General features: G+C 46.3%; 2 protein-coding genes across 2 annotated transcripts in view; one reads left to right on the top strand and one right to left on the bottom strand.

Moving 5' to 3' along the window:
* Nucleotides 1–8,525, top strand: part of LOC137528909 (cytochrome P450 2G1-like) — a 49,834-nt gene extending 41,309 nt beyond the window's left edge. The window contains exons 6-9 of the mRNA XM_068250673.1: nucleotides 1,089–1,230; nucleotides 3,209–3,393; nucleotides 4,299–4,440; nucleotides 8,132–8,525. Coding sequence (XP_068106774.1) covers nucleotides 1,089–1,230; nucleotides 3,209–3,393; nucleotides 4,299–4,440; nucleotides 8,132–8,331 — 669 coding nt within the window. The 3' untranslated portion in view covers nucleotides 8,332–8,525. The remainder of the gene's footprint in view (nucleotides 1–1,088; nucleotides 1,231–3,208; nucleotides 3,394–4,298; nucleotides 4,441–8,131) is intronic.
* The window catches only part of LOC137528908 (cytochrome P450 2C8-like), an 89,515-nt gene continuing 77,215 nt past the window's right edge, over nucleotides 1,274–13,573 (bottom strand). The window contains exon 9 of the mRNA XM_068250671.1: nucleotides 1,274–1,402. Coding sequence (XP_068106772.1) covers nucleotides 1,398–1,402 — 5 coding nt within the window. The 3' untranslated portion in view covers nucleotides 1,274–1,397. The remainder of the gene's footprint in view (nucleotides 1,403–13,573) is intronic.

The raw sequence follows: 13,573 nt of genomic DNA, 5'->3' as shown, positions 1-13,573 counted from the left end.
TGACTCCTCTGTCTAGTCTGGGCTGCGTGTGCGAAGCATTACACCAAGCGTCACATGATTAGCATGGAAGGAGGGTGTGGAAAAATACAATAAAATTACCATATTTATTCAAAAAAAAGAGAAAAAACATATTTACAAAAAAATAAACAAACATTGGGGGAGTGATCAGACCCCACCAACAGGAAGCTCTGTTGGTGGGGAGAAAAGGGAGGGGGGAATCACTTGTGTGCTAAGTTGTGCGGCCCTGCAGCTTGGCCTTAAAGCTGCAAAGGCACAATTTCTGAAAAATGGCCTGGTCTTTAGGGGGGTTTAAGCCCGTGGTCCTCAAGAGGTTAACACAGAAATGAATAAATACAATGTATTTATTAATAAAAGCGCTCGGGAAATCACAATACAAAGCGCTTTTTTCAAGCACTTTGCAATTTTCCTTGAGCCAAAACGCTCAGAAAATGATACATGTAGCGCATTTGTAATTTTAATAAACGCTCACATGTGAACACTCACTCATAGGAAATAGTTGCACAAGCATTTTTAGGCCCCATACACACGCTCAACAGCGGTCTTTTAAGCAGCACAATTGTCAAACAACTTTTGTTGTTAAACAAGTTGAAACAACTAAAAATCCAACTGTTGGATTCACTTCTTATCAGTCTGTCTTATCATCAGCTGTTTGAACAATAGCAAGCAACTTGTTTTTGTTGTTTCACAACAAAAAAGTGTGGGTTTTATGTACTGCAGCATTGTTTATTTTAAAGTATAGGGGATGGAATTGGAGAAATTGTGTACTTTTTTCATTTTTTCCTTACTTTTCCCTTTAAAATGCTTAGAAAGTAAAATAATTACATAAAACAAATATCACCCCCAGAAAGCCTAATTTGTGGCAAAATAAACAAGGTCTAGATCATTTTGTTGTGATAAGTATTGAAAGAGTTATTAGCGAATGAAAGGGAGGAGCGATAACGGCTGACAATTGCTCGGGTCCGTTAGGGTAAAAACCCTTGGGGTGAAGTGGTTAATGTAATTTGGTAATTATATATTTTGTATTTTTTTTTTAAAGCTTATATTATGTATTTAACTGTTTATACCAGGAACAGCTGAATCCAGTCAATGAGTTCCATTTGGAGAATCTTGTGAGCACAGTAGTGGACTTGTTCTTTGCTGGGACAGAAACCATCAGCACAACGCTTCGCTATGGCTTCCTCATCCTGCTTAAACATCCAGAAATACAAGGTATAGCACAAAAGAAAAACATAAAAAGATAATAGGCATTAAGCAGAGCAGAAAACACATTTATTGAAACCTTTACTTGCCAGGCAGCATTTAAGTCCTCAAAGGAATGCAAAGATGAGACTTCTGTGACCATACATTGTCGTCATGCTGCAATATTATCAGAGCTGTTATCCTAGGTGGAAGAAGAGATAAGGGGCTGATTCTCTTGAGTTATCGCACCTTACTAAATCTTCACCAAATAACAAAGTAATAGAAGTTGCAACCTCAACAGGGCCCCTGGATCTATGATGCTCACAAGCGGCCCTCCTTTAGCTGCGGCATTAGCTTTTAATTGGTGTTGTAGTGGTAATGATCGCCTCTATTAGTGCTTTGGATAGTGGTTACCATTAACCAGGCAGTGCCTGTCCTTGGAGTACAAGTTTCGGTTATCTGTATAATATGATTATTATACTGGACATACAGGGCTGGGAGGAGGAGTGTTACTCTGTAGATATGTCACTGTTTTCACCTTAGTTATAAAAAGACTTAATTGATCATGAGATAAACTGATGAAGAGAGATAAATTGTGAGTTCAGACAGATGCGGAGAAACAGATCACAAGTTAAGATAAATAAGGACATATAAATCATGAGGAGAACCTCATACACACATACGAGAACTGCAGCCTGGCAAGTATGTGGATTTCAACCCTCAGGCGACAGTACGAGGATGAGGTTGCACAGACAGACCTATAGGCTAGTGAGTCCTGTTGCTATGGAGGGAGCAGGGGGACGGACGGCATGGCGCACGACAAAGTGGCATGGAGCGGGCAGGTGGAGTAGGAGAACAATCCACTTCTAGCACTCAACCGAGATGATCCACCATGCAGATCCCTGGCCGAGACACTGAGGGGGAATCAGGAGAAGCTATATACTTGTGTACATGTCAGCTGAAAACCATCTAACATGTACACAAGGCTTTGTAATGTAATGCTGGGAATACATAGGTCGATTCTGGTGCTCGATTCTGCGCCCGATCGTTTTGCCTGCTCGATTCTCTTATATTCCACTTGTTTTTCTTATCTTTTTTCAATTCACTTCAATGAGAAATCGAGCGGCAAAAGATCGAGCGGTGATCGGACATGTTGGAAATTATCTATCGAGCCATCTTAATGGCTCAAAATCGAGCTGTGTATTCCCAGCATAAGATGAGATAATGCATGAAGTATGTTTTGTGAATCAACTCCAAGTTCTGTTAGGTAAATATATAGGAGAGTGAAATGGTTCTATCAGTATTATAGCGTTGAACAACCATGAATATGTTGTGACACTTCAGCAGATTAGTTACCTTTGGATAAACCTGTCAAGTCCTCCAGTTTGGTATTTCAGTATATTGCATTTAGTAAATCTCATAAATGAATGCACAATTTGGGTAAAGAGGCACCCTGGTTGGATACAACTAAGTTAAAAACAGCAATAAAATCGGAAAAAAGGTGAGGTGCTATTGGCTCTATGCTATAGGCTGTCTATGCCACCTTACCTATTTTTCGATTTTATTGCTGTTTTTAATTTAGTTTTATCCAACCTGGCTGCCTCTTTATCCAAATTGTGCTGTACTTACCCCCACACACCGTTGTAAGAGTCTACACAAACCCCACATAATATCTATCATTGTGGTAGCCTGTTATTTTCATCCACCTTCGAGTCCTGCTTGGAACACCCCAAGTGGAGTCGGGCTCATGGTCTTCACCTGCTTTCTGTGGTCTGTTGCCCTACTGCAACCCACCTTTGTGAGTAGCCATTTATTCTACGCAATTATCTGCTCATTTTACTTGACATACTATGCTATTTGGGCTCCCGTTTTTGTCTCCTGTTTTTTTTTCCCTTCAGGATGTCTAGACACCCCACCATTGTACGTTCATAAATGAATGGAGGGCCTTATGATAAACTTAATTCAAGTCAAGTTTGTTTCGTTAAACTTCAATGTGTGTTTTTTTTAGTTAAGATCCAAAATGAGATTGAACATGTGGTAGGCCAACAAAGTCCATCCATAGAAGACCGAACCATGATGCCATACACTGATGCTGTAATCCATGAGATCCTGCGATTCAGTGATATTGTCCCAACCGGACTTCCACATTGCACAACAACAGACATTACTTTCCGAGGATTTGTAATCCCCAAGGTAAGGACCTAAGGCTATTGTTCTTGGAAAGAAGAACAATATTCTTAAACTGAATTGTAATTTAGATACCTATATACTACATCTTGAGACATCACTCTGGTATACTGAGGGTTAGCAAGCAAAGGGAACATCGGTGATTGGTGAACAGACTGAGTTGTCAGAAGTTTGCAGGGATGATATGTCATCTCTGGGATTTTTGTAAAACTTGGTGACTGATGCAACCATCAGTTTGTTTAAGGCCCCTGTGTTGCGTTACCTTATTTTGCTGCAAGGCGCCACAAAAGCAATGGAAGTTTTTATGGAGACTTTTACACTTATTGCAGTCCCTTGGGGTGTGCCAGAAGTATCCGATTCAACGCAAGGGCAGCAGTGCTTGGAGTAATGCAGGTCTATGGTAGATGCACGTAGAGTAAATGATGGGGCGTGGTGCGTCACGGCCCGCATGTGCGGACCTACTGGAATCACAGTTACGCTGCCCAGCAGGAAGTACGTCACTGATCAGGGGTGGTGCTATGCATATGACCCTATCAGCGCACGCTGCTGTAGGTTAATATGCTTGTAGTTTTTTTGTGTTGCGGTTGGATGCGGCAGGAGAATTGCATTGCAACGCAAAGAATAGGTGTAAAACTGGCCTTGAACTTTGAACTGCCACGGTGATGTAGCCTTTCTGCTTGTGAGTGACAGTGTTATAACATTTTTCAAACTCAGTCAGACCAAACATAGAACACTTACCTGCATCACTCCCTACACGTAGCTGCATCAACTGATTGAAATACTCATAGTTTAGCCTTTTCAAGACCTTCCTGCTTCACCTTAAAATCTTGTGTTTTTTTCCTGGTTTGCCTATATACAATTATTATTATTTTCAATGGTCAATCCTTATTTTATCTCCATTTAAATCTAAGGGCACAGAAGTATTACCATTACTGACCTCCACACTAAAGGATCCTCAGGAATTTTCAGACCCGGCTGAATTTTGCCCAGAAAGATTTTTGAATGGTGCAGGAGCCTTAAAGAAGAACCCTGCCCTGATTCCATTCTCTGCAGGTACCAACATATTTTAACTAATGTTTTATAGCTTACGTAAGAAAGGGATCAAAGAGCTTAGCACTACTGCCCTTATAAATACTCTATATATGGCTTATAGTGCTGACTTTCTTCACATAATACTTTCAGATTAACAGATTTAAGAATGCGCGCAGCTCATGAGCGATAGAATTAGCTGTACTAATTTGCACTTTAGTGTTCAACCTTATTATAGACTTATTGGCCCTTATTGAATTCACTTTTTGCTCCTAAGTTTTCTCCCAGGAGATATTTTTTATCTTCTCTTAAAAATACATTTTCAGCACTCCTCAATTGAACAGATACCAAAAAGTAGGTCAAACTGTCAAAATTATGTTCCAGGTTGCTGTCAGTATTGGAAACATTCCTGCTCACTTCTTCTCTTTCCTGACACTCATGAAACATATCCCCACCTGAGATAGCAAGGGGGGTAACAGGCAACCAGAAGTAAATAAAACTAAGTTTCAAAAAAAAAAAACCAAAACAGCTAAAAATAGAGGTCACTGGGAGGGAGAGGGCGCCCCAAAAAATAACCATGGATGTAATAAATATAAAATTGCTTACCTCTAAGAAGAAGGGGCAACGCCAATATAAAAAAGAAATTTTAACAATCAGATGCAAAAATTATAATCGTTTTTGTGTCTGATTATTAAAATGTCTTTCTTATATTGGTGTTGCCCCTACTTCTTAGAGGTAAGCCATTTTATATTTATTACTTCCATGGTTAGTTTTTGGGGAGCCTTCTCCCTCCCAGTGATAATGTTTACAGCCCCCTAGAGGTTGCTGTCAACTGTTTGTTTTGTGTACCCAATCGTTTTTTTTTCTGGAGTGCGACCCATACATTTGAAGACAAAGAACCCAAATGGGGACGGGATTTCCTCACTTGTTTTTATACTGTGGTTGCTGGTCTTGCAACCCACCTTTGTGAGTACCTCATCACTTTATATTTATTCAGAGCCTGACATTAATATACTACACCATAAAAAGCTCCTGGTCTCTCTCTGTTTTTTTCCTGTATCCGTAGGAAATCTTGGGACTCTTCTGGACTACACACCTCCCCTAAAAATAGAGGTGGCTTACCTCAATAACGACAAGTTCATATAAACGTGAATAATAATAGGCACAAGCAACACATTTTGTGGGGCTGCTTCCACCTCTTCAGGCCGCCTTGGGAAGGGGTGTATATTGGAACCTCGTGGCTTTGCCATCAATAAAACCTTTGGTTGTCTTTTCCAATAAGCACAACCGTATCCAGCACCAGCACCATCCAGACACCCGAGTGGAGTCAGGTTTATAGATCTCCACCTGCTTTTAGGGGTCACAGGAAAAAAAAGAAGGGTCCGCACTTGTCATCAGCTATGATTAAGAACAGATAGTCCGAAACATGTAAGCTTTCTAATGTTGCCTTTGCTGTCTCAATTCAATTCAATTCACTTTATTGTCATTGTGTAACACAACGAAATTACTTTTCATGACAACCCCACGGTGCATATAGGGAACATAGTGATAGTAACAAGGAAGAGAAGAAATTATACAAGTATGCCAGGTATTACAGATGTTTAAACAATTTGTACACAGTGTTAATTATTCAGAGTTCATCAAGTTTATGGCGGATGGGAAAAAGCTGTTTTTCAGTCTGTTTGTGTGCGGATTGATCTAAAACGTTTACCTGATGGAAGGAGCTCAAACAAGGCATTTCCAGGGTGAGTGTTGTCCTTGATAATGTTTTTGGCCCTTCTCACGCTGCGAGCTTTATACAAACGTTCCAGTGATGGTAGTTCAGTGCCAATAATGGCTTCTGCTGTTTTAACAACTCGCTGCAGGGCTTCTCTAGTAGCCTTTGTGCAGCTGTTGTACCAGGCCATCTATGGATAAGTCCATTCAATAAAGGTGTTCCTTTGTACAAGTGCGGACCCTTCTTCTTTTTCCTGTGACCTTTTGGATTTGCTGACCAGGTCGTACACTGTCAGAGGAGCAGTGGGATGTAGCGGTGCTCGCTCTGTCATAAAGTTTCCTGCTTTTAGGGGTTGGTTGCCGCTTTTTCAACCTTACTTACATCACTCTTCTTGTGACATACTGCACCATTTGGGCTCCCGTTATCTCTGCGTTCATCTTTTTTTAGGGCGTTTGGTCACCCTACCTTGCAGCCCCACCGGAGATGCAGACAGAAATAAAATATGACAGAGGTTTTCACCTTTCTCTGCTCTAGGAAAATATATGTTTTTATTGCTGCCTGTGATTCCGTTGAAGAGATTTTCCTTTTTTCCAAACTTTTGTGACACGCATGATACTAAATGGAAGTGAGTGAAATTTTCTTCAGTGTGGACTGTGGAGCCAAGGAGCAATACAGACTTGACACACGTTCTGAACCATTCTTGCTGTATCAAAACTCTCCAAAGAAATGTTCCAGCTTTAATACATCAGTAACATCCACTGCGCGCTACCATATCTGTAAAACAATCTGACATAGCGTAACCTGCTTTCTTTGCATATAACTACACCCACATCAACCGTGTCAATGGTGAGATAGTGCCCGTGCAAAACTCCCTCCACCTCTAATAACAGAGCAGCTCACCAAATGATGACCACCAATCTACAGGTGGGATTCAAGCTCAGCATGTGGTACTCAGGGGCTCATCAGTAATCCACATCCATGATATCATAAAAAAGGCCTTTATTCCTCAAATAAAAAACATAAAAAATTTCATTGCGTAACATCCAACTGTCATATAAAACACACTACGCCTCTCGCACCCTCTATGAACTTACAAGCTCCAGAGGAGAAGTAGGCATATCACAACGGCAGGGCTATCCGGCTTCCACTGTTTCACTGCTGGGTCCATTCGCGGTGTCCCGCTCGTTCCCCTACAATCAGCGGCTTACCCGGACTTCCGTGTTATGCGTCAGGCGTACTGCCTCCGCCCTACGCGTTTCGTCACAAGACTCATCAGCCCCTGATGAGTCTTGTGACGAAACGCGTAGGGCGGAGCCAGTACGCCTGACGCATAACACGGAAGTCCGGGTAAGCCGCTGATTGTAGGGGAACGAGCGGGACGCTGCGAACGGACCCAGCAGTGAAACAGTGGAAGCCGGATAGCCCTGCCGTTGTGATATGCCTACTTCTCCTCTGGAGCTTGTAAGTTCATAGAGGGTGCGAGAGGCGTAGTGTGTTTTATATGACAGTTGGATGTTACGCAATGAAGTTTTTTATGTTTTTTATTTGAGGAATAAAGGCCTTTTTTATGATATCATGGATGTGGATTACTGATGAGCCCCTGAGTACCACATGCTGAGCTTGAATCCCACCTGTAGATTGGTGGTCATCATTTGGTGAGCTGCTCTGTTATTAGAGGTGGAGGGAGTTTTGCACGGGCACTATCTCACCATTGACATGGTTGATGTGGGTGTAGTTATATGCAAAGAAAGCAGGTTACGCTATGTCAGATTGTTTTACAGATATGGTAGCGCGCAGTGGATGTTACTGATGTAAAAACACTTCTAGAGGATTCAACACAGCGCACTCCAACCATTGCTCTGGATCTAAGGACATTTATGTGTATTGTGTTTAGTGATATCATTGTAGTAACGACATATTAATTGTCTTCATTGTGGTGGCGCAGCATTTTTTTCAATAACTGTTCCAGCTTTAATGTCATGTCTTCTGCCATTGCAGGAAAGCGGATATGTCCCGGGGAAGGCTTGGCTCACATGGTGCTCTTCCTCTACTTCACCACTCTACTCCAGAGATTTTCCTTCACCACAACAGTCCCCCGAGAAGACCTGGACCTGAGCCCAGACTACAGCCCTGTTGGCCACTTACCTCGATATTATAAAATGTGTGCCAATACTCGGACAAGCACTTTAGAACCTTAAAACTAGACTAGTTCCAGGCTTTATAGAGCTTTTTTCCCCCTGTGGCTCTTTCCTTGGCTTGTGTCGATCATAATATTATCCTACTGTAAGTGGAAATGTGTAGTGTTTGTATGTATTCTTGTATGTCTATAATTAAGGTTTGTAGTTGGTGTCCTCAGTATGTATGTGTATTAATAAAACACAGACTTATTTAACTTGTTACTCAAATTATATATAGTAGGTACATATGCCAACATACAAGAACAGTGCAAAGAATGTAACAGCCACTATCTGCCACACAAGGACTGCATGAGGTGAAGTTTGACCGCTGATTTGGGTAGTACATTGTGTCTGCTACCTGAAAGTGGATTCCCACCATGAGCACCTTGTCTTGCTTCTTCATCCTAGCTACACAGTCACACACTTAATTCATGTTAGTGACTGAGAAGCAATTTAGGTAGACGGGGTCAAGGAAGTGTCAGTGGTGTGGAAAAGGTGGTTGAACATCAGGGAAAAGGAAAGAGAGGTGGGACAGCAGAGTGGGTGCACAAAAAAAAGGCTGCTCTCTGATATATGCAATGGTGCCTTTGAACAGACCCATGCACCCTGAGGAAGACAATTGTTTGGCAGGAAAAACATGAAGCTGATCAACTTGGCGGCATAGTGGGTCTGCTGTCTCTCTCCATTGTAGATGCTTGGTTGGACACGTGGTTGGCATGCCGTGCAATGCTTTAAGTGGCTTTGGTCTGTCTGCCCCATGTTATACTCCATATCCATCAGAGTATACACCAGTGCACATTGGAGTGTACTTCCAAACCAGGCATTGCATCCCAGGTGGTGAAAGACTCCTACTTCAGAGGCTGATCCTCCCTAGTGTGGGCACTTCTCTGATAGTAGCCTTTTTCACAAGCACTGTGTTTACCTGACATTTATCCTTATAATCAGGGATGCTCAGCAGAGCTTGAATATTCGAGTAGCTCGAATATTCGAGCTCTTTTTCAGCTATTCAAGCTCGGTATTCGAGCTCGAATAGCTGCAGCTATTCGAATGGGCTATTCGAGTTCACTCGAATAGCCCATTCACTATTCGAGCTATTCGAGCAAACAGCGGTATTCGAGCTCGAATACCGAGCTCGAATAGCGTCATAGCCCAGATTGATGTCCTTAGAGCCAATCAGAGGGCTCCCAGGCCCTCTGACGGCAGCCAATCACAGAGGGGGACCCTGGCCAGCCCCTATCCTATAAATAGCGGCCGCCATGTTCAGTTTTTCCGTCCTTGCTTGACTTGTACAGAGAGAGATCTGCTCCTTTGTGCTTTGGCTTAGCAAGTGCTCTATTGTGGTCAATCACCTAGCGTTTTTGCTCACATACACCTGCTATATACACCTATATTGTTGTTAGATAGATAGAGATTGTATTTTAGTTAGTAGCTTGTGTGTTACATAGAGACAGCTGCTGCTGCAGGCAAGCTTACACAGCTTTAGGCCTCAGGGCCTTGCCTGTGTGGGCAGCTGTCCTCCTGTCCTCTGTTAGTTTATTTCTCATCTATACCAGTGTTTCTGCTGTGTATTCTACCCTGTCTTGTCCTTTACTACTGAGTGATTATTGTATTTTGTAGTTATACTACTGTACTAGGGACACTCACTGTTACTGTTCATAGCTCCTGCGTGTGTGTGTGCGTGCACTGTCTGTAGTGTACACAGTACACAGTATTCCCTTCTACTGAATCATCTGATTACTACTGAATCTGATTATTGTATTTTCTAGTTGTACTTACTGTACTAGGAACACTCAGTCACTGTTCATAGGCTAGCACCTGCGTGTGTGTGTGTGCGTGCACTGTCTGTAGTGTACACACACTCTATTTCCTTCTACTGAATCTGATTACTACTGATTATTGTATTTTCTAGTTAGTGTACTAGGGGACACACTCACTGTTCACTATTCACACTTACTGATTACTGAATTATTGTATTTTGTATTTGTACTGTACTAGTAATCACTTAGCGATCTAATCACTTAGTGATTAGTGTCACCTCACCCACCAACCCACTCCATTAAAGTACCCCACTTTTTCACCCGCCCTTTTAAAAAACGTCTGGAAGTGGCAGCCAGTGCGGTTTGGGCAAGGGGAAGGGCAGCAAGGGAATCAGGAGGAGAGGGAGCAGCATTGTGGCAATCCGCGCCACCATGCACAGTTCCGCAGCAGCAGCAGCTGCATCAGTGGCTAACATTCCGCCTATAGCCACTGGCCGTGGACGCCTTGGGCGCCCAGCAGGAGCATCTGCAACTCACGCTGCAGAGACACAGCAGCAGCAGCGTGTAGTACCTGCTCCTATTTTCCTCCAGCCGGGTCGGAAACGTCCCATTGAGGAAAAGGATGCAGCCACTGTGGTGCAACTGATGACGGAGGATGAGCAGCCTGCCATCAGCTCTGCATCCGAGGCCTCCACCCTCACCACCACCACCACCCCTGTTCGCAGCAGCCGCCCAGCAGGGCCTGGGGAGGAGGCCAGTTCACCATCAGTTGGCGACCTGTCATTCAGCAGTCTTTTGACCCCAGGCATCATGAGTCAATTGTCTGCTGTTGTTGGTGATTTTGAGGAGGAGATGTTGATGGGCACTTTGGGGGAGGAGGGATTGGACAGCAAGACTGTGGCGACAGTCAAGCAGCCCATCCATGCATCAGGAGAGGAGTTTTGGGGGTCATCATCCCAGCAGGACATGTTTCAGGAGCGGGAGGATGATGATGATGATGACAGGGTGACAGACAAAGACTGGGTGCCACCACCAGCACCTGGGGATGTCATCATCAGCAGCTCTGAGGAGGAGGATGCGCTTATGGGCCTTGCAAGGAGGCGCATCATTGCAAGCATTGGCAGCAGTAGGCAGGTCCCACAGCCTGCTGGTGTCTCAGGCTCAGCAGCAGCAGCAGCAGCATCTGCCAGTACCACCACCAGCCGCACCTAAGCCCCCCCCCCCCCCCCCCAACCACCACAGGGAGACAGGCAGCAGCGGCTCCAGGCCGTAGGGTTTTTTTCTTGTCACCAATCTGGCAATTTTTCACCATGCCCACAGTTTACAGCAAGTACGCCACTTGCAACCACTGTCAGCGGAAGTTGAGCAGAGGTGCAGACCCCTTAAAGTTCAGCACCAGCTCTCTGATCAACCAACTTGCTGCTAAACATTACCACCAGCATGAGGAGTTCCAGAGGCTGAAGGCATCTGGTGCTGGCAGTGGCACCACACTCATCACTGCACAGCCTTCAGCAGCAGCAACAGCAGCCACCCGCCCTCCTGCTCCTCCAGCACCACCAGCAGGAGTGCGGAAACGCACTGCTCCTCCCCCCTCTGCAACTCCTGCCGCCGACACTGAGGCCTGTTCTGGCAGCCAGTCCTCAGTGGCCTCCTCTGCTGTCTCCGCTGATTCCCGTGCTAGGAAAAGGCGATGCCAGAGCCTTTTGAGCGAGTCCTTCCAGGGGGTGGTTAGGGCTCTGCCTCCCAGAAGCCATCGCGTGCGGCAGCTGAACGGCTTGCTGGCACAGGCCATGTGCTCCCAACTCCTGCCGTACACGCTCGTGCAGGAGGGGAGCGACATGCGTGCGCTGCTTGCTTGTGCAGCCCCAGACTGGCAGCTCCCCAGCAGACACTTCTTTGCCCGCCAGGTCATGCCTGCACTGCACCGCTTTATGATGGCCAATGTGGAGCGAGGGCTGGAGCACGTGGTTGGTGAAAGGGTCCACGTCACCATGGACTCCTGGAGCAGCCGCTTCGGGACAGGCCGCTACCTGTCCTTCACTGTCCACTGGGTCAGCTTGGTGGAAGGGGGTGAGGATGGGAAAGCAGCAGCGGGCACAGAGGCAGCAGCAACACAGTGGGTGGTGCCACCCCGCAGGGTCAGGGGAACTGCAGCAGGTTCCTCCGCTCCTCTGCCATCCTCCGGCACACCTGGCCAAACCCCCCGCCTCAGCAGCAGCGTGAAGCCACGCCACTGCCAAGCGCTGCTGCAGTTGGTCAGCCTTGGGAAGACCAAACTGACGGCAACCCATGTGTTGGCCAAACTCCAGGAGCAGGAGAGGATTTGGCTGACCCCCAGAGGCCTCAGAGTCGGAGAGGTGGTGGCTGACAATGGGGCCAATCTGGTTGCCGCAATCGACAGGGGAAACCTGACCCACATCCCCTGTCTTGCCCATGTGCTGAACCTGGTGGTGCAGAAGTTCTTGCGCACCTACCAGGGGATGGGCGAACTGCTGGAAACGGCAAGGAATGTTGTGCGTCACTTCCGGCGCTCGCCTGCATCCTCTGCGAGCCTGGAAGACGTGCAAAAGGAGCTGGAGCTGCCACGCCATTGGCTGATCCTTGACGTTCCAACTCGCTGGAACTCCACCCTGGCGATGTTGGAGCGTCTGGTTGAACAGAAGCATGCTGTCAACCAGTACCTTGCCCTGGCCACTGTGTCCGCCGCTCAGAAAAGGGACAAGACCAGCAACATCCCATCCATCGTCCCCGATGACGACTGGGGGCACATGCAGCAGGTGTGCTTAGTGCTGGCTCCCTTTCTGCAGGCCACCAACATGGTGAGCAGGGACCATGCTATGGTGTGCGAGTGGGTGCCCCTGGTTTGTCTGCTGAACAGGGCCCTCGATGCTTTGCTGGAACAGGGAGCGGCAGCCTTGGCCCAGCAGGAGCAGCATGCAGCTGCACAGTCCACCTCTGAGGGGGAGGAGGAGGAGGACTTGGTGGAGGTCCCTGACCTTGCTGCTGATGAGGGGGATCAGCACAGTGCAGCTGAGTTGGTGCGCTTGGAGGAAGCCTTCCCCCAGCCTTCCACCCCCACTGTCCAGCCAGCACAGAGGCAGCAGCAGGTGCCTGCATCCAGCAGCAAGCGCCCCACAGACCTGCTGTCTCTCAGCAACGAGCTCTACAGGACTGTAGAGGCTCCAGCAGTGACTAGAGAGGAGGTGCATGCAGCAGCATCCTCCTCCGGTCACAGCCAGTGCTTGACCCGCATGGTGGCTGACTACATGGGGTCCTACAGCGGGCTTGACAGCGATGCCCCTGTTGATCCCATGGAGTATTGGGTCAAGCGCCTGGAGATCTGGAGCGAGCTGGCGCAGTACGCCCTGGAAGTGCTGTCCTGTCCCCCTTCCAGCGTGCTGTCCGAGCGCTGCTTCAGTGCAGCTGGTGGCTAGAGTTGGGCCGAACGGTTCGCCTGCGAACGGTTCCATGCGAACTTCCGTGGTTCGCGTTCGTTTGCGGAAGTT

Source organism: Hyperolius riggenbachi, chromosome 8, assembly GCF_040937935.1.
Source record: "Hyperolius riggenbachi isolate aHypRig1 chromosome 8, aHypRig1.pri, whole genome shotgun sequence".
Classification (NCBI taxonomy): Eukaryota; Metazoa; Chordata; class Amphibia; order Anura; family Hyperoliidae; genus Hyperolius; species Hyperolius riggenbachi.
The sequence above is the reverse complement of the archived record's forward strand: the minus strand, read 5'-3'. Positions and strand labels throughout refer to the sequence as shown.